Here is a 23,395-nt window from a genome sequence, read left to right on the forward strand (position 1 = left end):
GGGCTGTGATTTTAGTATTTTTAAGCAGAGGTCAATAATTTGTACGGCCCTCGGAGGATGTTTAAAAAATTGAAATGGCCCTTGAGAGGAAAAAGGTTCCCCACCCCTGCTCTACGGTGTTGTTTACCTTCTGTGATGCGCGAGCAGATGACGTCACATCATCATCATCACTACTTCACGTAGTTAACTTATTTTTTTCTCAACTTTGTGTGGAAAAATGCGGGGATTATGCGGACTTTTGATAAATATGCGGCCTTTAAAAAATCTGCGCCATTTTGCTGATTATGCGGTAAATTCTGCGATCGCAGGATCGCGTTTTTCTGGAGGGTCTAGATAAAACCCTTTACAGCTAAGTTCCTGGTTTAAGTGTCATTGATAGAATGAGGAGCTTCAAATCTGTGTTTCAGCTACAACTAATAACACTTTCTCAATAAGGGATTAACCATTTTTTCTATCACTTGTTAGAGTTTTCTAAAGCCCAACGTGACAACATCATCACATTTTCATTTTTGTCTGTCCTACCGAACAGTTCCAAATATATTATTTTTATAGTCACTTAAGCCAAGGAAAGAAGCAAATTGTCAACATTTAAAAGCTGGAATTTGATATTTGCTTTGCATAATAATTTTAACAATGAAATATAATTTTTATAATTTCAGATAGATTTTCTTTTAATCGTATACTTTATGAATTCACTAAATGTTCCTGATCTTGAGAACCTGAACAGTTGTATTGCTGAGTTGGCTTACATGAATGTGCCTTGTAGTTATGTGCAAACAATAAACATATTAAGACTCACAGGAAAAGTACAATAACAAAAACGAAAACAATTTAATTGTTTGTTTTTTTAAAAGTCGTACAGATGGAAATACAAAATAATGTGCTAAAGTGATATTTGTAAATATATATAATCTCAACTTCTCTGTCACAATTCTCATTTTAGAAATATCCCTTGGATAGTGTTGTCGCCAAGGTTCACCACGCTGCGGGGTTCTACACAGTTCGACACAGCTACTTGAACTCCTCAAACATGATTCTTTATAGTGGAGGACATTCTTCCGCAGCTTCTGAGTTCTAAAGTGTGACGCAGTTTGATTGCCATATTTGGCAGCCCCCGGGGGTTTACAGGCAGATCTTTATAAAGCTGGATCTGTGCTCAGTGGCCTTAAAAGGAGCTGGAAAGGGACCCAGCACCTGTTTTACATCTGTAGCAGTGAAGCCTGATAACAGAGCTGCAGGATTCAGAGCAGACAGAGAAAAGGTTGGAGAAGAAGTTTTAGGGGGTTTCTTTGCTCTGGTGTTAACGAGACGATCACCAATCTGCTTCAAATTACATTGAATGTATTCCTTTTTTAATAAAGATATTGAGATTGTTCAGTGTTCGTAAGTTTTGTGTCATACAAAGCAGACACAGCTCTGCGTTCTTCAGTGATTACGCACAAAGCAGCTTAAGTGCGGAATCACATCGCTGTCATCTCCCCCTTTCACTCAGTGTGTGTTACAAGTGAAAGGATTTGCCTAGTTACCATGGCGATATGATGATAACAACGGATAGTCCATACAGTTCAGGCGCTAAAACCAGCCTCTTGAAAAGACTGATGAGAAACAAGGGATTGGTAAAGACTTCATTTGAAATCTGCTGAGCCAAGTCTGTGAAACACTGAGGCATGTTTTCCCCCAGATCTTCTCAGTTTCAGTTCTGAAACGTGATATCAGTGTTTAGCCGGGCAGTCTCCCATCCAACATTGTGGACATAACCGACAGAGACATAGATGGAGACAAACCAGTGACTCAAGCATCCTGTTTAAATGTGTCCTCTTTTTATGTTCATGTTCTAGCACTTTGCGCAGCACATTCCGTTGAATTAAGTGTAAACTATGCCTTAATTGTACTATTATTTCCTCTGCTATTTTCAATTTTCTGCTCCAACATTCCAGTTTTCATTCAATTAATTCAATAAATCACATTTTATTTATACATCCAATATCACATTTCCATATTTGTCTCAGGGGGCTTTAAAGTGTGTACAGAATATGTCACCATCTGATCTTAGACCCGCCCAGTTGATAAGGGAAAGAAGAAAACACGCAATCAATGGGGGGGAAATGGAAAAAACCTTGAAAAAGTTACAACATAGACAACCCAAATTAAACATTTTTAAAATGAACTTGTGTTAAAAAAAACATGGGCGTCACCCAAGATTACATCAACTGATACTGAGTTAGTAACTTGCATTTATGGAACATGATACAGATAGAGAAAAAAGAGAAGTAGGAAAAGAGAGTTGAAAGATAAAAGGTGAAAGTTCCACAAAAGTCTAAGCCTAAAGGAGCATAACTAGGGGCTGGTTCAAGGCAAGTCTGAGCCAGCCCTAACTTTAAGCTTTATCCAAAAGGCAATCCACGTGTCACATATATGTATTAGCTAATACACTGGCTAATGGAACATGTTGTGTCTCTTCTAGCCCAGCACTCTGCCTCAGGGCACGGTGAACATGAACATCTGTGTGGATGTGGTTGACGCCGAGCCAAAGACAGGTCAGAAGAACTCGCTGTGCATCATGACCCCGGACCAGGAGTACTTCATCAGAGGAGAGAATAAAGAGATCATCAACGGGTACGTTTTCTTGATTTATCTGCTTATGCGTTTGATTGGATAAGGCGAGCGCACACACAAATATCAAAACCACCTTACTCCTTCTCCAGGTGGAGTGAACAGCTGGTGGTCTACCCCCGAACCAACAAACAGAACCAGAAGAAGAAACGCAAGGTGGAGCCTACGACCTCTCAGGTAATACTCATTACACAATCTCTCAAAGGGTTCTTCTCACTTTTCTTGTTTCTCGTTTCTGACTATTTCATGTGTTCATCTCCAGGAGCCAGGTCCAGCTAAGGTAGCAGTGACTGGCTCTGGCATCCCAGAGGCAGAGAAGGTTCCAGACTCAAGCTCCATCATCTGGCAGGAGGAGCTGAACCAGAGAGAGGCAGAGGGGGCTTCAGTCTGGGCCCCTGCTGACCTGCCTCCAGGTTCTCCTCAGACCCAAACAGGTGAGGAGGAATAACACATTTGAATAAAATAGAACTCGGTATAAAGTGGTGCAGTGGTATTTATTTAGGCACATCCCGGAAGTTAGCTTTGCAAGGGTTCCCTCAACTAAAAGCAATGGGATTTTAACATTGAATTTTGGAATATTGCAGGGAAAAAAATCGGTGGCACATGGTTATGAAACTTGAAACTTAAATGCAATCGCCTGAAGTAAATAGTGAATGTAATGCTATAAACAAATGATATCATGGTTGCATCACTTCAAGTCAACACTGCTAAGCTAAAGGCGGCTAATCTTCGATGTAATGACGATTAGTAGTCATATTTAGACATTTGTTGGCAACTGCTGTTTTTGAGACACATAGAAGCTTAAGACAAGAGGTATTCACTGACTTTTTTTATGTTGTAGAATAAAAGTAAATCTCTTTAGGTTCCGGTCCTTAATCAAGGCATCTGACCAAAAACTCAATCAAAAATCTATTGACGTTCAGAAGAGGGAACCCAGAAAGCAAAACTGCTAACTTATTTCCTGGTTTGTGACTCATTCCTGCGCCACTCTTTAGTGTTTATACACATTCAATTAATACAAAAGTTAAACAAAGGTTTTAGAGGTATTAAATGTAAAGAAAAATACAATTAATAAATTAAAACACATAGTTATAGTATAGTATAGTAGTTATAAAAGTTAACAGGTCGTGGTGTGTCCTGTGCCTCTTATTTAGGATGCTCTGACGTTAGCTCGGTGAACGGTGACGAGGTGGACCGGGGCAGCCTGGCGCTGCATGGCTCTGCCCCCCAACCCCCCAGGGACCTGCTCTCCCCGACGGGCTCCTGCTCCAGCCTGGGGGGCATCCCGCGCTGCCTCTCCCCGGCCCCCAGCGACCCCTTCCCCTCCGGCAGCTCCCTGCTCTCTAACGGCTCCCACATCAGCGGCTCCGTCAGCTCTCTGGACTCGGACGCCAGCGGCAGCACCGTGACCAGCAACGAAAGCCACCCGGCGCACCAGAGGGGGGGCCACGCCTTCAGCCACCACGACACGCCGCGCGCTCGGAGGCTGGAGGCCGAAGCCAGGAAGGCTGAGAAGAGGAGCCGCTACAGGAGCCCCGAGAGGCAGGAGAGGGACGCCGTCCTCAGCCCCGAGAGGAGGTCAGTGTCCATAACAGTACCAAGAATGTCCCTTTAATCGTCTCATCTTCTTCATTTTGAATAGACTTGCCGTAACAGGAGGTAATAAAGGTTTGCAATAAGGGAGAACTATGAATTGAAACCCTCTCCTTCTTATTTTCCTCTTTTTTTGTAACAGAGGTGTACATCGATATAGTGACGGACAATCCAACAGGTTTTAATACAGACAAACAAACCAAAAATTACAATATTTATAAAAAAAAAACCTTCAGACCATATCTTGGTAAATCTATGTACCATTTGGAATATACCATTAACTATATTTACTTTTTTCATACAGTTTTATAGTCTCTTGCCTCTCTATATATCAGTGGTTCCCAACCTTTTGATTAAATCACTGTAGGTAAGCTTTAGAGAAAGACATGTTGCAACAAGCAAACAGGCAGAAGCTATTCATTTAGACTAAAACTACTGGCATTGTTTGATAATTTGTTTGAAGTATTTTACATTTTCTAGTTTGTAACCTGAAAATGACCTTATTAGATATAGAATTGACTGAATAGGTGCTAGCTTGTGGTTCTGGAGTACATTTTGTCCATTTATTTTTTGTACTGGGCAGAAACATCTTATTTTATCTTATCTTTGTATCTTATCTTTTAAGTGTTATCTGACCTCCATAAAAGCTGAAATGCAAAATGTCCTCAATGCAACACCATGCTTTCAGATAACCCTAATGACACCAGAGGACAACTAAGTCAACTACAGTGTCCTTTTAAAAAGTTGCATATTAGGATTTAGTTTTGTCCTTTAGCTTTCCGGTTCATCAAAAGTACAGTCATTAACTGAAAACACTTGAGATAAAACTCTGGTTTATATAAGTTGTAAATGCTTGTTTAAAAAAAAGTTTGTGTAATGGATCCACCCATGCCTGACGGGGAGGCTTTAACAAGAAGGACACATGAACACTTTAGAGGAAGAGCTTTACTGAGCCTGATAACACCTAGCTGTCCTTGATGATAGGTGAAGTATTCAATCAGCCTTATTTAACCTGATCAACCGGGTCAGTGGACTGCTTTCTTGGAACCTCACCACCATACCCAAACACTGTGGGCTCAAAATACTTAGCTTATCCTTTAAAGGCACTTACACAGACACACAACCAGTTTAGTGACGCACAAACTACCAAAGTTCTTGATGTGCACACAAACACATCAGGTTTAAATGAAAGGAAGGAGGAAAGTTGTACATACTGAGATTTCTTATGCCATTTGAGTATCCCTCTTTTGTCTGTTTCTGAGAAAAGATGTTACCTAATAATCCCTCACTACTAACTGTAGGGGGGAAATGTATAAACACACAGTCCCTGTACTTTGTGTTCAGTATTCTGCCTTTCTGAACTGATGCTGCTCATAAAGGGGTCACAGGTCTTACACAAACTTTACAAACTAACCAACCGGGTGAGACGGGGGGTCATCATTTTCCTTCCTCAGTCAGCTTCCTGCTGTATTCTGTCCCTCCATCCATGCCAGCTGTGAAAGGAAAAAGAGGGGGAGAGGAAAATAGGAGGAGTGCCCACCTACAGCCCATAAACACCTTACTGGTCCACTTGAAACGCTTTGGGTTTTCAGAAACACAAGCTCTATGTCTAAACAGGCATGCCCATACACAGCCAGGGAGGCCTTGACCTTTCTGACCTTTTCAGATATGAACCTGATTACATATGTACGGGTCAATGGGTGACCGAATACTGATGCAGCTAGATATCTCTGTCCTCTGTTCGAAGGTGTAGCATGACGGATGATGAAGAACGGCTGTCCTCAGTCAGTTCCAAATAATTGTACACATTTGAATTGGCCTTATTATGCTTTTGGGAGGTCCCTTCCCTGTAGAGTCTTCTGTAGGTTTTCATGCATTTAAATGGTCTGCAAAGGCTCAAATCCCAAAGTTCCCCTTAGAGAGAGTTTCTCTTTTTTTGTCTCATCATTCTATCCCTTGCAGTTGAATTTGATTAAATAGGCGCTAGTATTTGCAATGAATTATGAGATTGTGTAAAGAAACAATGGTCAACCTAACACAGGTTTAGATTGAACATGGCCCTATTTAGCATAATAATAAAAGATGCATTCAAAAGGGCTTGGCGGTGGATTTGATGGTGAATATGATGCTACCTCATAGTTTTGGGGCAAAGCACCGCCAACTCTTTATTCTGAATATTTATTTTAAGCCTATTTGCAAAATAACTCAAGACAAAAAAATCTCACAGTGGGGGTTTGGCCTCACTGTCCTCTTCCTCTCCTTTGTTCCCTTTTAAGGACTGCAGCTTTAGCTCAAGAGTCCCCAAATAAGGGCACCATTTAGGCAAATGAGTAATATAATATTTCTCGCTGCCTCTCACCCTCTTCCTCTCTTGTGCAGATTCCTCTGTCATGTAACAAAAGGCCTGTGTGGGAACCTGTCAGAGTTGGCAAGATACTGTGTCACAGTTTGAGGAAGGGTACAGATGGACAGCAGTGAGAGGAGGCTGCTGTTTGGATCTTTGGTCCAATGCACCCTCCAGATCTATCTAGGGGGAGAGAGGAAGTGGCAATGCACCCTCCAGATCTATCTAGGGGGAGAGAGGAAGTGGCAATGGAGAGAACAAAGAGATTAAACGATATAAATAAATCTGCTAATAGTTTCATTTCAACATTTAATCATTAGACATTCAGCCGAGTGCATAGATCGACACTCTAGATGCAATAAATACATTTAAACATCAGTCACAACACATTTGGAAACATTTAAATGCCGACATAGTTTTTAAATCCATTATCTGATTTGGCTCGTATAAACAGTTTTTTACATGCGGTGAAGCACAAACAAAAAAACATTAAATAGCCCCCTTTTATGCTTTTTGGGGTTTTCCTTTTCCTGTAGTGTGTTCTATAGGTTTTGGTGCATGTAAATGGTCTGGAAAGGCTAATATCCCTGTATTCCCTCCAGAGGGAGTTCCTCTCCCACACACATCCTCCCCCTCCCTGTAACTATTTAGTTTGAAAGGGTTATAAGACTTTTCTTTTTTCTGACAGCATGCTATAGGCTTTACTGCTTCTCAGCGCCATTATCATACAAAGACATGGTTCATTGGGAAAAATGAAAAGATGTATAATATATAGGACACAATTCAATTCAAAGGGGCTTTATTGGCATGAAAGTTAAATTAAACAATGTTGCCAAAGCATCCCAATACAAAATTGATTGACACACTAAATTGATTGATTTTGGTTGATCTAATAAGTGTGTGTCTGTGGTTTGATTTGCAGTCGCTCCGGTGTTATCGAGAAGTTGGAGGCCTTGGAGCTGGAGAATCAAGAGAAAATGGAGGTGGAAGAGTCGGGGGGGAGTGGATCCAGACAGGGCCGGAGTGAGCAGAGACGCTTCCAAAGAGGGGTAACACTGCTGTGTGTTTGTGCGTGTGTATATTTGATCCAATAGTGCCTCCATTGTTCAGCAGTTTACATTAGATATAGTAGGACTTATAATCTGTGTTTCTGGACAACATCCCGTGTGCTCGGCGTCTGGATCTACCAGCGTGGGTTTTATTTTCTCCCCGCCCAAGTTTTCCCCCCACACTCTTCTATCTTTTTCCTTCACCCTTGGCCTCCTCTCTCCATCTCTCCCTCTCTCTGTCCTGTCTTTGTTTTGGTTGTAGGTCAGAGATCAGCAGCGTGTGCTGTTTTCATTTCCAGTTTCCATTCTGTGGTGGGATTCCCCTGGTGATTATTCCTCCCTTTCCCACCCTGGCTCTCTGTGCTCGGACAGAACCACTTGAAACCCAACTTCAGGAAAATAGAAACGTCACACACTGATTCACAAAGTCACAGTGAAGCACTGTTTCACACTCGAGCTTTGGTCCTCTGTGTCAGTCACACACAGATGAAAATACCACGCATGTTTACAGATCAAGACAACTGCTTCTGTGCCTTGCCTTGCTTGCACACAAGCTTTAGGTCATTCCTACTGTTACTGTTAAACAACACACACACATTTAGGTTTGACAAACTTAACCTCATACTATATGTGTGTTTTGTTTTCATTATTTTGCTTCATTGAGTTAATCCTGACAAAGGAATTGACAAAGAAGGAACGGTTTTGATTACATTTTTCCACAGCACCACCTAAACAGACCAAATTAGATGATGCAGTATTAATGATTTGTGGTTTCTGTGTTTCTATGTTTAAAGGGGGCCTATTTTGCTCATTTTCAGGTTCATATCAGTATTTAGTGTCTCCATGCTTTAATGTTCAAAAAATTCTTTATTGTTCTCATACTGCCTGTGCTGCAGCACATCTTTTCCCCCTCTGTCTGAAACCAGAGCCCAGTCTGCTCTGATTGGTTAGCTGGCCGTCTCTGTTGTGATTTGTTAACTGCCTAGGGATGTACTGTCCCTTAGCACGTACAATGCGCTAGGTGTGACTTAGTGTTGTCATTGTGTTACGCAAGTAAACAAAGGAGTCCAATGGAGGCGTTTCAGGCAGGGGGGAGTGTGTGGGAGAAAAACTCCCTCTTTGCAGACTATTTTAATGCACAAAAACCTATATAATACACTACAGGAAAGGGAAAACCCCCAAAAGCATAAAAGGGCCTCTTAATCTCAAATAGTCCAAAAGGGCTATTATTTTGTATTTTAATAAAAAAAAGATTCTTTACTATAAGAGTTTATTAAACGTACAAATGTTTGAAAATAACTTCAATATGTGTGTGTTGTTTAGGAGCAGAGACGTAACGTTGGTTCAGATTTTCCCTCCGCCCTGCCGCCTCTGAGGAGAGCCAAGTCCCTGGACAGGAGGACCACTGAGTCCGTCATGACGGTGAGTGTTCACTCTCCTCTCATGTATGTTAGAAAGTTCCAGCAGTCATCTCGGAATCCTTTCTGTGACTTCCAAAGGTTAATGCATTTCAGCACAAGTCAAGCACACGTTTTCATAGAGGAAAGTACATATTTTCATACCCACAGTCTGTTTGTGTTGTTTATAAATGGCAGGAAGCCTGTGTTACACAGGATACTTTTAATAATGCTTAAGATTAACAGTGTATTTGTGTGTGTGTGTGTGGTTAGGCTCTCTTTCCTAAAACTTTACAGCTACATTGAGTATTTCTTTATTCAAAGGTAATAAGGTTACTAGTTAGTTAAGCATTCTTGAAAGGCTTTTGAAATTGGTTATTATAATTTAAGAATATTTATTCTGTAAATGGACCTTTTGGATGCTTGTTTTGTTCAACCATACTGCTAAAAGTCCTACAGTATTTTCTTAATGTTTTGACATTCCAAATGTTTTAAATTCCCTCTGAAGTCCTGAGTGTTTTAGTATTCCTCTGGTCTCGCAGACAAAGCCTCTCCTGTTCTGCTCAGCTGTCTGATCCAGGGTCAGCATCAGTGCAAGGTCTTCAGCTGTGTGAGAGAGGCTGCTGGGTTGTTATTAAGGCTATATTCAGTTTTGAGTTGGGAGAATTAAAAACTGATAAAGGTCTCTGTGCTCTTCCCAAAAGAGCACATCATCTTTGCTCAGAAAACAATCTCCCATTTTTACTGGGGGAATAGTAGTGCAGTGATGATCTGTTTTTTTTGTAGGCTGACTCGGAAGTTAGTATCGCAAGAGCTCCCTCGACAAAAACCATTGGCATTTCTCCATTTTTATTTCGGAATAAAATCGCTGGCGAACACTTTTGAATCATACTTACACATTTCGTTCAGCAGGATCATCGCCTCATATTAACACCACTTTTAAAAAAGTTGAAAAAATGCAATCTCCAGAAGTAAAAAGCTAACGTCAAAATGTGAAGGAACTACATCACGGTCACATGACTTCACGACACCACCGCTAAGCTAAAGGAGGCTAATGTACCGCATGATAACGTTTATTAGACACATTTAGTCACTTGCTAGTTATCACCTTACTTAAGACGTGTAATAGCTTTAGACGTTTTCTTTGTTACTTATTGTATTTCATATAATATAACTTAAAGATCTCATCAGATTATGTTAACCACAGACTTTATTTCAGGCATCTTTGTTGCCAAATTGTTGCCCGTAAGTGCTAAAACTCTAACTCATTTTGGGTTTTCCCTGCACCACTGTATTGCTGAAACAGGAAGTGGAAGCATTTTTGGTCCATACAGCTATGTTCAGCAGCATTTTGAGTTTTCCCTAATGTTTGTGGATGATGTAGGCCTAACCTCCATGCTGCGGAGGCCCCCTCCTCCTCCCCTCCTCTCCAGGTTATACTCTTCACTGTGCTCCAACTGTGTGCAGATTTTGCCCGCTGCGTGTATTCATTGCACATTTTCTGTTTTATTTGTTAAGTGAGAGGGTGTGTGTATGTCAGTTTGTGTGAGACAGAGTATATCACAATGTACCACTGCTTCGTGAGGCCGCCATTCACGTGTGTGTGTCTTAGTTTGTGTGGAATCACAGCAGAATACAACAGTTTTGTGCACTGTGTTCTGCATCCTCAGCTGGAGAAGCACAGAGCGACACATCTGGCAGAAGTTGGCCCTGGCCAGTGGATCACATTTAGACAGTGTCACATCTTCTAAATGTGTTTTTGATCCATCGGTAGGGTCAACTTCTGCCCTCAGCTGACTCAGTGAGCATGTGTTTTTGCTGCTCTGGTGTTTTACAGTGACAAAATGATTTTTTTCATTACGGAATTGTTTTCACACTGTTGGATGGATCTGTAGATTGATGTATTATGCTAGTTGAAGTTATTGTAATATAATGGAATACGTAAACAAATGTAAAAAATGTGTTGTGGTTTGTGTTTGATTGGTTCTGGGGTAATTTTGCATGTTTTCTTTGTTTTTCTGTTCAAATTCAGACTGTTCAATTCAAATGTTTTTCTTCTTTTCTAGCCGGATTTACTGAACTTCAAGAAAGGTTGGATGGTGAAGCTGGATGAGCAAGGCCAGGTACCTAATCTACCTTTTGTCTGTGATAAATAGTATTAAAAAATGAGAGAGAGAAATAACCTAGGTGGCTAATAACATTTTTTTCCTGTTTGATGTTTTAGTAGATCTGTTCGAAAAATCAAGTACGATTAAGTATCAAGAGGGACCTACATTTAAAGAATTGTTCCAACTTTAAATTCTCTAGACATTTACAAATTGCAGAAAGTAATTATACAATTTTAGGTTTTCTTTACCAAGTCACCAAAAGGGGGTCAAAAGCCAGCTCAAACAGCATCTGAACTGTCCAGCTGATGCACTGTTGTACATCTGTAGCATTCTATGGTCTTTACAGAGGTGTGGTTACACTTTGATGATGCATCTTCAGTGGACTTAAAGACCAGGGCGGAGCCTGAAGGCTTTCAAATAAATATTTTATAAGATATAGGGAAAGAGGCAAACTCTGTGCCATCGTAGAGCAGGTTTTAGGGATTTCTTCTATATATCTTATTACATTTTCACGATCTATGGATGACAAAACCTTGTCTTCTTTTTGTCAATTTAGTGGAAGAAATACTGGTTTGTTTTGACGGATCACAGCCTGAGATACTACAAGGATTCCATCGCAGAGGAGGTATGCTTATTATTTTAAGTGAACACTTATTGTAAATGTTTATGGTGAGCAGTTCCTTATTTATGTTTGCACAATCATCTTTCTGTTACTCAGGCCTCGGACCTGGATGGGGAGATCGACCTGTCCACTTGCTACAATGTCACTGAATACCAGGCTCAACGCAACTATGGATTCCAAATACATGTAAGAAATGTTTTAACCATGACTGTTCATTTTTTACCTCGGCCTGTCTTGAGCTATCGCTTAATAAAACTTGTTGCTCATACCAAGTAATCTGATTGGTTCGTAGCCATGTTATAATAATAACTAAATACCACAACGTCAAATTTTTTTTTTACTTTCAGAATCAATCTGTGTACACGGAAACATTTTTACACTGTTGTGATGTCATTGTCATTTTTTTTTGTATCCCTGTTTTATTTTTTTAATACCATTTGAGTATTTAAAAAGAATAATTTTATTGTATCTAACTACGCCTCGAGAATGACAAAGAAAGAATGGATTAGTGTCAGGATTAATTTGTTATGAACACAGTATAACATTTGTTAATATTAAAAGAGAGACTTCAAAGGAAGCATACCATCTTTTAATGATTTATTTTGTGGTAAAAAATATATGATTTGCTTACCACCAATACACTTAGAAAAAAAGGCCAGACCGAACATGGAGGTATTATTTAATGCAGGGAAATGTTATCACATTACCTATAGAGTCAGTGTAATTTTCATTTTCAATGTTCAGACCAAGGAGGGAGTGCAAACGCTGTCGGCCATGACAGCAGGGATACGCAGGAACTGGATCCAAGCAGTGATGAAGAACGTCCGACCATCCACCGCCCCTGATGTGGCAAGGTCAGTACAACCAATACTGCACACATTATATAACCATTTTCTTCAGAAGAATTGAACAAGGTGATGATAGTTGATTGGAAAAAGGAGCTAGCAGTAGACCCTAGCCCAGGCCAGAATGGCAGCAGATTGCGCACATTTTGGGACAATGAGCTAAAAAGCTTCTTTTTGTTTACCTCTGCCTTTCAGTTCTACTGAGGATCATGGCTCCTTCTCTCCTCTGGAGGGTCTGGTTAGGCCAGATGTAACCCCCTCCGCTATAGAGAGAGAATCCACGGCAGGTGTCATAAAGAGCCGGGCACGAGAACGCAGAAGAGAAGGCCGCTCTAAGACTTTCGACTGGGCTGAGTTCAGACCCATCGCTCAGGCTCTGGCTCAGCAGCGGGCGCAAGAGGCAGAGAGCCTCCATGCTGACCTGGAGCTGGAGCGCAGTCGTAGGAAAGAGGAGAGGCGGAAGCGTTATGACTCTGTGACTAACTCAGCGCCGGAGCAGACACTTGTTAAAGCTGGAGGGAGGACTGACTGTGAGAGTGCAGAGGGAGTTGGACAAACAGATCCTTTAGGTCCCGTGTCTTTGGAGAGGCAGCAGATGGTGGAGGAGGTGATTGAACAACACTGGCAACAGGTGGAGAAGACACCCATGAGGGAGGAGAGGAGGGTGACTCTGCCCCCACCGGTGCAATCCAGAGATACTGCTGAGCTGGAGCAACTGCTGGAGAATTACAAGCAAGGGGTACGTTTAGTTTATTCTTTTAATATCAACTCTATTAAATGCACACACAGCAGGTTGCCAATCAGGAAAACAATAAGCAGTTCATTCAATCAAATCGAGTCTCACTATTTGGTATACATTTCTTTCATCAAGGCGGCACATTAGGTTGGTTCTAGTTTTCTTAAATAGTTGAATAGGTCATGTAACTGCCTACCTGTCTGCTATCTGTCATTCACACTCAACATTTACCAAGCTAACTACTAGCATCTTGTCTAAACTGCATGTGTAGGGATCACCTAGATTATAAATGTGGCAAACGTGCCTCTGTTTGTGTTTCATTAACATAAAACAATTTCATGTAATTTTTATAAAACTGATAAATATTATAGAAGATGAAATATATCCCCAAAAAACATATTTTTCCAAATACACAAACGCCAACATGCAGAGAGAATATTAACAAGGAAATACCCAAGAATTTCAGTTTCATATTTTCGCTATCTCACAGAAGGAACACTAACTAATAACAGCTGAGTACATTTCTCTGCCAAAGTGGTCGGCATACAATTTCACTTGCTCGAGGTTCTTGAGACTGTTTATCCAAAGCCTCTTCCTGCTGCTCCTGCAGATAGAGGAGCTGAAGGCTCAGCTGGAGGGCTGTCACCAGCAGCTCCTCGACTCCAGCAAGCACAAGCAGGAGTTGGAGCTGCAGCTGAGAACAGCTCTGGATAGAGAGCATGACATCCGCGCAGGTTACATCTCCCCGGTGAGTTCAAACTCTTTGTATTCAGTGTGCAGCTGCATTGCTCTTTGCGTCAGTATGATAGGAAATCCTGTTTTAGATTGAATGTGTCTATTCTCAGTTGAGCAGTGTTTTCTCCTCCATTTTGTAACATTCTTTGCATGTTGTATTTGTAAGAAAACGTAAAAAAACTGACATCAGAGCAACAAAGTTGCTACAGATATGTGCCTTTGCATGAGTTGATTGCATGTATAAAAAAACCCATTGAGATCTTATAACTACATTGGCTTCTACTAGCTCATCTCCTATCTCTGTGTTAAAGGTCTGTGTCTGAACTCATGCTAGTCGTTACTTCAGTATATCTTTGATTTTGGACCAAGGAATTCACGTGTTGTTGTTGTTGTTGATGATCAACGGAATTTTGTTTATAGAACCCAATATCACAAATATAACTTCTTCAATAAACTTAATCACATGTTGCTTTTAACTATACACAAGGTGTTCTACCTCCGCTGAGACCTAAAACATTGGGCAATTTTTTCACTTTCCAAAAAAAAAAATATTTCTGATGTTTTTCTCAAAGTTTGCATAAAGGAGATTGATTGGAACAAACGTATTGTCATATATTAAGTCATGGGACAACAATGCCCTCTTCTTAACATAGAATTATGACATTTAAAATATAAAGAAATCTTGCATTTATTATTTCTTAAATTGCTGTCTGATCAAAACTCATGTTTGGTCATCTGTAAATATGGCACTATTATTTTTTTTTAACTTGGCTACAAAAAGTTGATGACTTTTTAAAATGTTACAGTGATATTATCCTTTCTGGTCACTGATACAAAAAGTTGCTCTACTTGCTCAAATGTTCTGCTAAACATGTATGAATAACTCTTTGGCTTGTTCTAATTGTTTGCATGGACGTCAGATTCTCATCTTCTCTTAACTGCTCTACAGACCTGCCATTTGTTGTTCTGTCAACAAATATTATACTGAAGCTATGTAATGGCATAAACGTGTGATGTTTGAGGAACTTCTGTGCTTTTGTGCCAATGTATAAATGGGTTAAAGGCTTAAGGACTATTTTATAGTTGATTAAGTTTGAGTTAAGTGTATGCAATTTTTGTCTTGAAATGTAACACACAAATTACTTTCAATGAACAGTAAGTTTGAAAACATATTTGGACATTAGATTTAAGTCGGCTATAACTATTCACTATCTCCACTCAGAAAAAATGCTTTGGTGCAAGACATGAGCTTGGACCAGAACATCTCAGAAATGTGTCTGTAGGACCTGGTATTCCATCCATCCTTGGGTAAACCATCTAGCTGAAACTAATATTGCTTTACTTTCCCCATTGAAATAACTTTTCACCATTTAATGTGCATGCTCTGTTCTGATGAACTAACCCTGCCAATTTAATCTCTTTCTTTTGCTTTTAATTTACACCATTCAAACCTAAGGGAATTCTTTGTTTGTTTTGAATCACTTTTAATTTATGTAATTTGGGGTCATGTGGGAAATCTTTTTGTAATGTCACTTTTTGAAATAATTGGTAGTTAACACTGAAAATGATGAGCAAGCTTTGTGTCTCCCCTGCTGTGTGTTAACCAACTGTCTGGTCCCCTTTTCCAAGCTGGAGCACCCTTTGGGTCTGGAGGCTGATGTGACGCCCCAGACGAAGAGGCCCGAACTGGTTAGTTCTCAAGCACAGAGTTTAACAAAGAAGTACCAGGAGACCAAAGAGCTCCTGAAGCTGCAGGAGCTGAAAAAACGCAATATGCAGGCACAGCTTGGCCTTTCGCGTTCTCACTCTCCCATCAAGGATCCATACTTTTCTGAACTTCCAAATCTATCTATACCGGAAGGCCCACCCCCTGAACTTGTCGAAAAAACAGTTAGCTTCTTGCTTCAGGACAGTGATGAGGCAATTCAAGAACTAGAAGACATGATTGCCGATAGACCACTGTCCCTAAAGGAGTTGGCAGAGTTATTGAGATTCCATAGTTGTTATCAAGAGACAGCGGAGAAAAAACAACTTCAGAAGCTCTTGGAGACCTGGAAGTACCAGCAGGAGATAGAAAATGAAACTTTAAAAGAAAGTTTAGCCAGAGCAGGAGAAAGCATCCGTGAATACGAAGCCCGTCTTCTAACCATTGAGGATTTGGTCGGAAGGGTTCAAAATAAAAGTCTAGGAAGCCTAAAAAGTCCCTATGGACCCCTCTCAGAAATTGAAAACCATTCAGAGACAATTGAGATGGACAAAGGGATGCTCTCCCAGAAGGTTGAACTTTTAACTAGTGAAAATGGGGCATTGAAACAACGGTGTCAGGAGATCGTGAACCAACTGACAGAGGCTGACAGAGAAATAGACAGACTGAAAGTTGAGCTGATCAGCCAGCAAGGCGGTAAACAGCATCACCTGGTCATGGAAGAGCTAAAAATACTAAAAGCAGAACTGGCTGAAAACCAGGCAAACTCTATAGACAGGGAGTTTTACGAGAGGGAGCTGAATGAGAAGTCCTTGAGGCTTCATGAAGCTCTGATTACGATGGAGGAGCTCGGCAACACCCTAAAAGAAACTGAAAAGAAGCTGCAGTTGAAAGAGGCAACGCTAAAAGGTCTTGGTTTCAACCCAGATTATGAGGAGGAGGAGGAGGAGGAGGAGGAGGAGTTACATCCAGAGGAAGAACTACTTGAATCCTCGCAAGCAAAGCTATTTGAGATGGAGGCAAACCTTCATTCTAAAGAAAAGCGCTGTTTGGAAGTTGAAGCCAGGAACAGAGAACTAATTACATTGAACCAGGAATCTGAGAAACTTAGTAGAGAGATGCTAAGAGAAGCAGAAAACAAAATGACAATGCTAAGAGAGAAGTTAGAATTGAAGACGGGTAAAGTTGAAAAGACAATAAGCGAATGTGTTGAAGCAGGAAAAACGCAAGTCGATAATAAAGGACTGTTAGAGCAAGTGGTAGAAGAGATTGAGAGGAAATCTGAGGCGATTGATCAGGTTTTAGAGATGTTAGCAAAGGTAGATGTTGATGTAGAGAACACACTCAATGATTTAAAAAGCACTTTATTTAGTTGTTCAAAAGAAGAACAACCCTGTGTGAGTCCGAAAGACATGAGGTTGTTAATAGAGGGAGAGTTCTGGAGCCAGCTGTTGGGGTCATCCATAATCAAACCAGAAGAAGACAGACGCAGCTTTGATAGAGGTTTGGCACGACAGATGTTGGCACAGATGCGCTTGATGCTCTTGATTAGGAGGATTTGTCCACAAGAAAAAGATGAAAGTGAGGTAGTGACAGAGCCAGATTTTGCATCCATGTACAAATCGCTTAATAATGAAACAAATGCTCTGATTAAAAAAGAGTTAAAAGACAGCTTGGAGGAAAAGTCAAGTGTTCTGAAACAGATTGTATCCAGTGTGAAATTGGCCAAAGACGACCAGATTTTGTCTTTGGCTATAACAAGCTTTGTTCAAGAACAGGAACCGTCCTCGGATCATCTGTTTGATGCCCTTAAAGAAGCCTACATGTCTTATGTGATCACTAGGCTGAAAGTCCAACATAAACAAGAACTAAAGCAAAACCAGACCGAAGTTGAGAATGGTAGCTTGGATTGTCCAAATTGTCATAAATTGAAAGAAGCCACCAAAAACCTTGAGTTGAAACTGGCATTTATCCAGAGTCAATTTGCCACAGGGCAACACACTTTCATCCAGATGGAAGGAGAGCCCACAGACTCATTGCACCAATCCAATGAGCTTCATGCCAGGAAGGAACTACAAGAGGTCAAAGACAGCTATGAGAAGGAAGCTGAAAAGTTGAGGCATAAAATAGCTAAGGCCGACGAGATGCTGCGTATTCGGTCCGAAGAAAATGTGAAAGAGATCAACTCCCTGACAAACTGCATGGAGAGTCTGAAGGAGAATTACGAGATGGAGAGGACGAACCTCATGGAGAGGTTTGACCGGGAAATGGAAGAGCTGAGGAGCATGATGAGTCCGTCAAACCAAGACAAGAACTCAGCGGATACCGACAGACCGCCGCATCTCGCCTCAGCCCACACATCGACCCTGAAAGAGCAAATCCGAGAGCTGGTCACCCAGGTCTCGGTCATGACCCAAGAGATGAGACGCCGGGAAGAGCAGGGAGACAATACGACTCTACGACTGAAATACGAGAAAGACCTGGAAAACCTGAAGGTGGAAGCACTCCTTGTCCTTGCCGTCCTGCATCTGTGATGCCTTGTGTTCCTTTGTGGCATTCCCAGATTCCCTTCCTTTCCCAACTTCCACCCCCAATCCTAACCCTGCTCCCACTACTCTTGCTCTTTGTTCTGTAAACCTTTTTTCTGCTGTGTTGCATGAACTAACCCTCTTTTAGGTTTATGTGATCATTGGCGCTTCAGCAGTCGTGGACTGAGGAACCCATTTTGTTGAAGTTTCATCAGTTTTAGAACTTTTCTTGAACATTCGATTAACCCAAAAAAATTCAACAGAAGATATTACATTATTCTACACTAAAGCATCCTATCATATCAGCCTTTTCTACTCTGAAATGAGTTCCTCTGGTCTTAGTTCAATGTGCTTATTAATTTAACCGACTGACTTAGCTATGCCACAAACGGTTAAGGGCAAAGACTTTGAACACTTTCGAATATTTAAAGTTATTTTCATTATTTTTTTCGGCCAAAAACTACATTTGTATGGGTCTGAATTCTTTGCCTTTCACTGTTTCTGCTAACAATTTAATTGTATCCCTACTTTCTCAGAACAATAGCTACCCTAACCCTTACAATTTTAACCGAATGTCTTCTCACAAGACTTTTCTTGGGCTTTCAAATGCATCTCACGGCCAGCAGCAACTTCAGTTAACTCAGTTATGATGACATGACCTAGTATGGATCTTATATGGTACAACTCCTCGATTACTAAGCCAACAACTTAATTTGCTGGTAAAGGTAGTGACATGTGGTTGAAAGCCATGAATGAAGCTACTAAGTAGACCTTGACTCTATTTAGTTAAAATACAAGTCTAAAAGCTTTGTTGCTTCTTGTAAAAATAAGGCTCAGTGCGCCCAACTAACTGAAATACCCATTTTCTCATATACTCCAAATGGCTTTGGTTTCATGTGAAAGAGGTGATAATATTTTAGTTTTTGTGGCTCAGCCTCAAAGCACCCACCAAAAGTTCAATAGAAAGGTCTTTCTCCATAAACATTCGCAGTGTATTGACACCTAACAGCACTGATCATGGCAACATAGTTTGAGTAACTTTCGCTGGTGAAGTTTTTTAATGTAATATGTTAATGTTTTATGCATCTCTGATGAGATTCGCTTCCATTTTATTAGGGCAGTTCAAACTATTCCAGCTCAAAACCTTAGCAAATATTAGGGTAGTTCAAACAATTCAAGCTCAAAACGTTATCAAATAAATCTAAAACTCAATCTCCATGGCTAAATACGGGTGGAATTTATAGGGAAGAGTGTTTTCTTTATTAGTTTGAACCAACTCTTTAAGGCGTGGTCAAATTGAGCTTCATTTGCATTTGTTTATGTTACACTCCCCCCATGAAAGGACCCAACGAAATTAAGTGTTAGTCCTCCAGTGGGTACGTTTCTCTACTTTCTAGGACTGTCTCTGCCTCAACCCCATTAGGCGCGTTCACACCGGAGTACTTTTACCCCTACTTTTCCCGTTTAGTTCGGATAGTGCCTGGAATGTTGCGTTCACACCAAAAAGAGAACTTAGTTCCGAGAACTTGTACCCCCATTTGTAGTGCCTGCTAGAGAGGTGGGACTATCCTGCGGAGAAAAAGTACCAATTTCGATTGGCTGAGCAAATTGCAAACCACGCCCCGTAAAACTCTGAAAAGTTTTTTGAAGCCGCCATTGTATTTGCTGGCATTAGCATTATTAGCATTAGCCCCGCGCACCAACGGAGAGAGAATAACTTATGACAACACAAAAAAAAACATGGGAGCGGTGGAGTGATGAGGAGGTGTCGGCGTTCTGGCGATTTACTCGGAAGGCTTCAGTAGAAGCTACTGGGAGTCCCAGCATCTTCTACTGAAGCCAGGGGACTTCAGGGGACTCCGGGGACTTCCGGCCGGGGACTTCGGGTGGCAGTATATGGCGTGAAGTGGCCTGCCAGTAAACTCAAAGCAGAAGAAGAAGAAGTGACGTCAGCGGCTTCATTTGCGTAATCTTCCCTCAGGGAACTTATTCCGGTGTGAACGCGATCTGTACTTAGTTCCATGGGGGTACTAAGTGCTGGCACTAAGTGCTGGGCACTAAGTACGGCAAAGTACTTGGTGTGAAAGCGGCTTTTGGTTCCTACCAAAGACATAATTATGTGAAAACGGGTCTCAACAAATCAAAGTTTAGATACAATAATAATTAACTTTAAACACTGGAGTATAATTGGCAGTTTGGTCGAGAGACAGTGGTGTTTTAAAGATCATTAATTTTAAAGGTTTGCGCGTTTAACTTGTAATGATGGAGAGTTAAACAGCATATTCGATGTTCACATAATAATCTTATTTCTTTGTTAATCAAATATTCTGCCCTGTCTGAGTCGGGAGTGCATGATCCTGCCATGACCCAGGATATATTTACACACGAGACACAGAGCCTGACATGCTTCCAAATAAAGCTTGTGCGTGGTCTGATGTCAGAGCCGGAAGTTTACATTTGCTCTGTGGGGGAGATGTTTCAGCCTTACAGTGGGTTCCTGGGTCTGTGCTCTCAGGGGGTTTTATCCCTGTGAAAACAGACTGAACCTCCATTTCCCCTGTCGGGCTGGACTTACACTGAGGCAGAGACAGGCCACGGCCCAGCCATGGACTGAGTCCTCAGATTAGTGGCAGTGAATAGAGGCCGGATGCAGGACGAGTTCTTTGGTTGTGCTAGTGGAAAGGCCATTGAAATCCCTTCTTGTGGAAACTTGCACTGTAGTCATAATAGCAGTGTAATGGCTTTTTCTCAACACGTGTTGGTGAGGATTATCCTCCTCTTTCCCTTTTCTCCAATGTACGACAAAAAAGCCATAACCTGAAAAACATTAAACTGCAGTGTTTCAGATGGCCAGATATTCATGATTGATCACCTTAACCTTATAGTGCATAAAAAATAGTTTTCCCATAGGCAGTTCAGGATTTGCATATTAGCTGCTGGTAACAGCCTCAGGCTGCCCTCGACAAAAGATGTTCCTAGTCAACCAGTTGTCGTCAGTACAAGCGAATAGCTGATTAGTCGAGTAGTGGTCGCACGTTTGGGACTCATTAATATCAAGGTTTTAGTTTTTTTTAGCCAATGGGTGCAAATGTTATACAACATCCCAAAACATTGTCGTTAGGAGAAACAGTTTCGAAACAATACATATACAAAAACACAAATGTGCAAAAAACCCATGCAAATAAATGAATAATTTCACCAATTGAACTAAACGGAACGCTGCAAATGAAGACACAAAGCTCAAAACACAACGAAACAGGGACACTAAAAAGTGAGGCACATGTCTGGGACCATGTGTTTTGTGTTTTATATTTGCGTTGTTTTTTAAAGTGCAGTGTGTTTCTCCCGTCGGCCACCGTACATAAGAGTAGCATTGCAAACGTCAGAAGCGGGGGTAATGATTTTAAAGGTGTGTCGGAACGAGCTGCAAGGACATCAAATGAACATTTTGTTGTGTAACTAAGTTGTAACACCAGCAAAAATAACTAAAACATTTAAGGTTAAAAAAAAAGGCCTGCATTAGTAGGAAATGATAGCATATACTTTTTGACACCCGCCTCCTCTCTCATTGTCTTTTTATTCCTTCAGTGTATTGTTTATCCTTTCATTCCTCATCATAACCCATTTTATACTCACACAGGCTCAACTTGCTCGTGGCTAACAGGCTGTGGCTTGCAAGGTCTATGCCAGGGGGAAGAAATGACGATGGAGATGGCTTATATTGTAGAGCAAAGTGTTCCTGCCTTCTCTGCTTATGGGGGCAGGAGAACCTTGGTCTCTGTCCAGATGGGTTGAGAACTCATAGTTGCATCGTATTTCCCCTCCCATAGGCCACCTGTGAGAGGGGCTTTGCTGCCATGGAGGATTCTCATCAGAAGGTGATCGATGAGCTTCAGAAGAAGAACCACAGAGAGCTGGAGAACCTGCATGCGGAGAAGGAGCGACTGCTTGAAGAGGAGACGGCAGCCACCATCGCCGGTAAATTAAATCACCTCACAGAAGAAGCACAGAGATGCTGTCATTTACCCCTAATTTCATACAAAATGTATTTTATTATTTGCTTGTACTACTACAGTAAACTTTTAAACTTGTACGTACTTATTAAAGCATTATTTTCTGTTACTTTAGCAATCGAAGCAATGAAAAACGCCCACCGGTCAGAGCTGGAGAAGGAGCTGGACAAGGCTCGCAAGGCAAACAGCAACACAGAAAACGCAGACATCGAGGAGATCCGCAGGCAGCATGAGTAAGTTGTTCGTAGTTTATATGCCGTATGGTTTGGTGTTGGATAAGGACCTTGACTGTCTTAGTCTGTTTATTTAATGACATGAAGAGTAGTGTAGGATTACAATGAGAAAAGCATGACGACACAAGTACTGTCCTTAATCAGCAGTAGTTCTCAAAATGCAAACATATTTAGTTCAATCAGATGCCATTTGGTTAAAGTGACTTCTCTAAGCAATTCATGTTGAATATATCAGTCAATTCAGAAGTATCCCGGTCATAGTTTGACAGTTACGTTATTAACTAAGTTAGTTACGAGTTGGATTATGACAAACATCCCATGTTACATGAAGGCAACATAAGCCTAAACTTTATTGTGTAATCAGTCATTCTGCTCATTTGTTTAGCTTTCTTCTGGCAAATTAAAAAGGCCCTTTTCTGCTCTTTGGGGTTTTCCCTTCCCAGTAGTGTGTTATATATAGACCCTCCAGAAAAACGCGGGCAAAAATCCTTGATTATGCGGGCTAAAATCCTTGATTATGAGGGCTAAAATCCTTGATTATGAGGGCTAAAATCCTTGATTATGCGGGCTAAAATCCTTGATTATGCGGGCTAAAATCCTTGATTATGCGATTAAACATGCAGGGTTTTTATGTGATTTGATACGGTGAAATTGCAGGAAGTTGCGAAATATGCGGAAAGTTGCGAAAAAGAATAGATTTTTTTTTAAATATTGGGCTGTCTTATTTATTTATTCTCTCTCACTCACAACCTGCCACTAACGTTAAACCCGTTTCCTATTCAATTAAACACATTGAATGTTTATTTATTGTAAAAGCAATTGGGCTATTTTAATCACACTCTCTCTCTCTCTCTCTCTCTCCCACACACACACC

The 23,395-nt window shown here is 40.9% G+C and overlaps 1 protein-coding gene across 5 annotated transcripts in view; it reads left to right on the forward strand.

The window, feature by feature from the left end:
• Positions 1-2,469: 2,469 nt before the first annotated feature.
• Positions 2,470-23,395, forward strand: part of LOC104958042 (myosin phosphatase Rho interacting protein) — a 27,251-nt gene continuing 6,325 nt past the window's right edge. For 3 of the 5 annotated variants that reach the window (XM_010785741.1, XM_010785742.1, XM_010785743.1), the window contains exons 1-15: positions 2,470-2,616; positions 2,706-2,790; positions 2,876-3,047; positions 3,768-4,191; positions 7,473-7,599; positions 8,923-9,021; positions 11,063-11,119; positions 11,661-11,729; positions 11,823-11,912; positions 12,471-12,580; positions 12,767-13,310; positions 13,918-14,055; positions 15,672-18,242; positions 22,106-22,253; positions 22,404-22,521. In XM_010785741.1, coding sequence (XP_010784043.1) covers positions 2,495-2,616; positions 2,706-2,790; positions 2,876-3,047; positions 3,768-4,191; positions 7,473-7,599; positions 8,923-9,021; positions 11,063-11,119; positions 11,661-11,729; positions 11,823-11,912; positions 12,471-12,580; positions 12,767-13,310; positions 13,918-14,055; positions 15,672-18,242; positions 22,106-22,253; positions 22,404-22,521 — 4,874 coding nt within the window. In that variant the 5' untranslated portion in view covers positions 2,470-2,494. The remainder of the gene's footprint in view (positions 2,617-2,705; positions 2,791-2,875; positions 3,048-3,767; positions 4,192-7,472; positions 7,600-8,922; positions 9,022-11,062; positions 11,120-11,660; positions 11,730-11,822; positions 11,913-12,470; positions 12,581-12,766; positions 13,311-13,917; positions 14,056-15,671; positions 18,243-22,105; positions 22,254-22,403; positions 22,522-23,395) is intronic. The other 2 variants (XM_010785744.1, XM_010785745.1) reach the window with 1 other exon arrangement.

Source organism: Notothenia coriiceps, unplaced genomic scaffold, assembly GCF_000735185.1.
Source record: "Notothenia coriiceps isolate Sejong01 unplaced genomic scaffold, NC01 NC01_scaffold00028156, whole genome shotgun sequence".
NCBI lineage: Eukaryota > Metazoa > Chordata > Actinopteri > Perciformes > Nototheniidae > Notothenia > Notothenia coriiceps.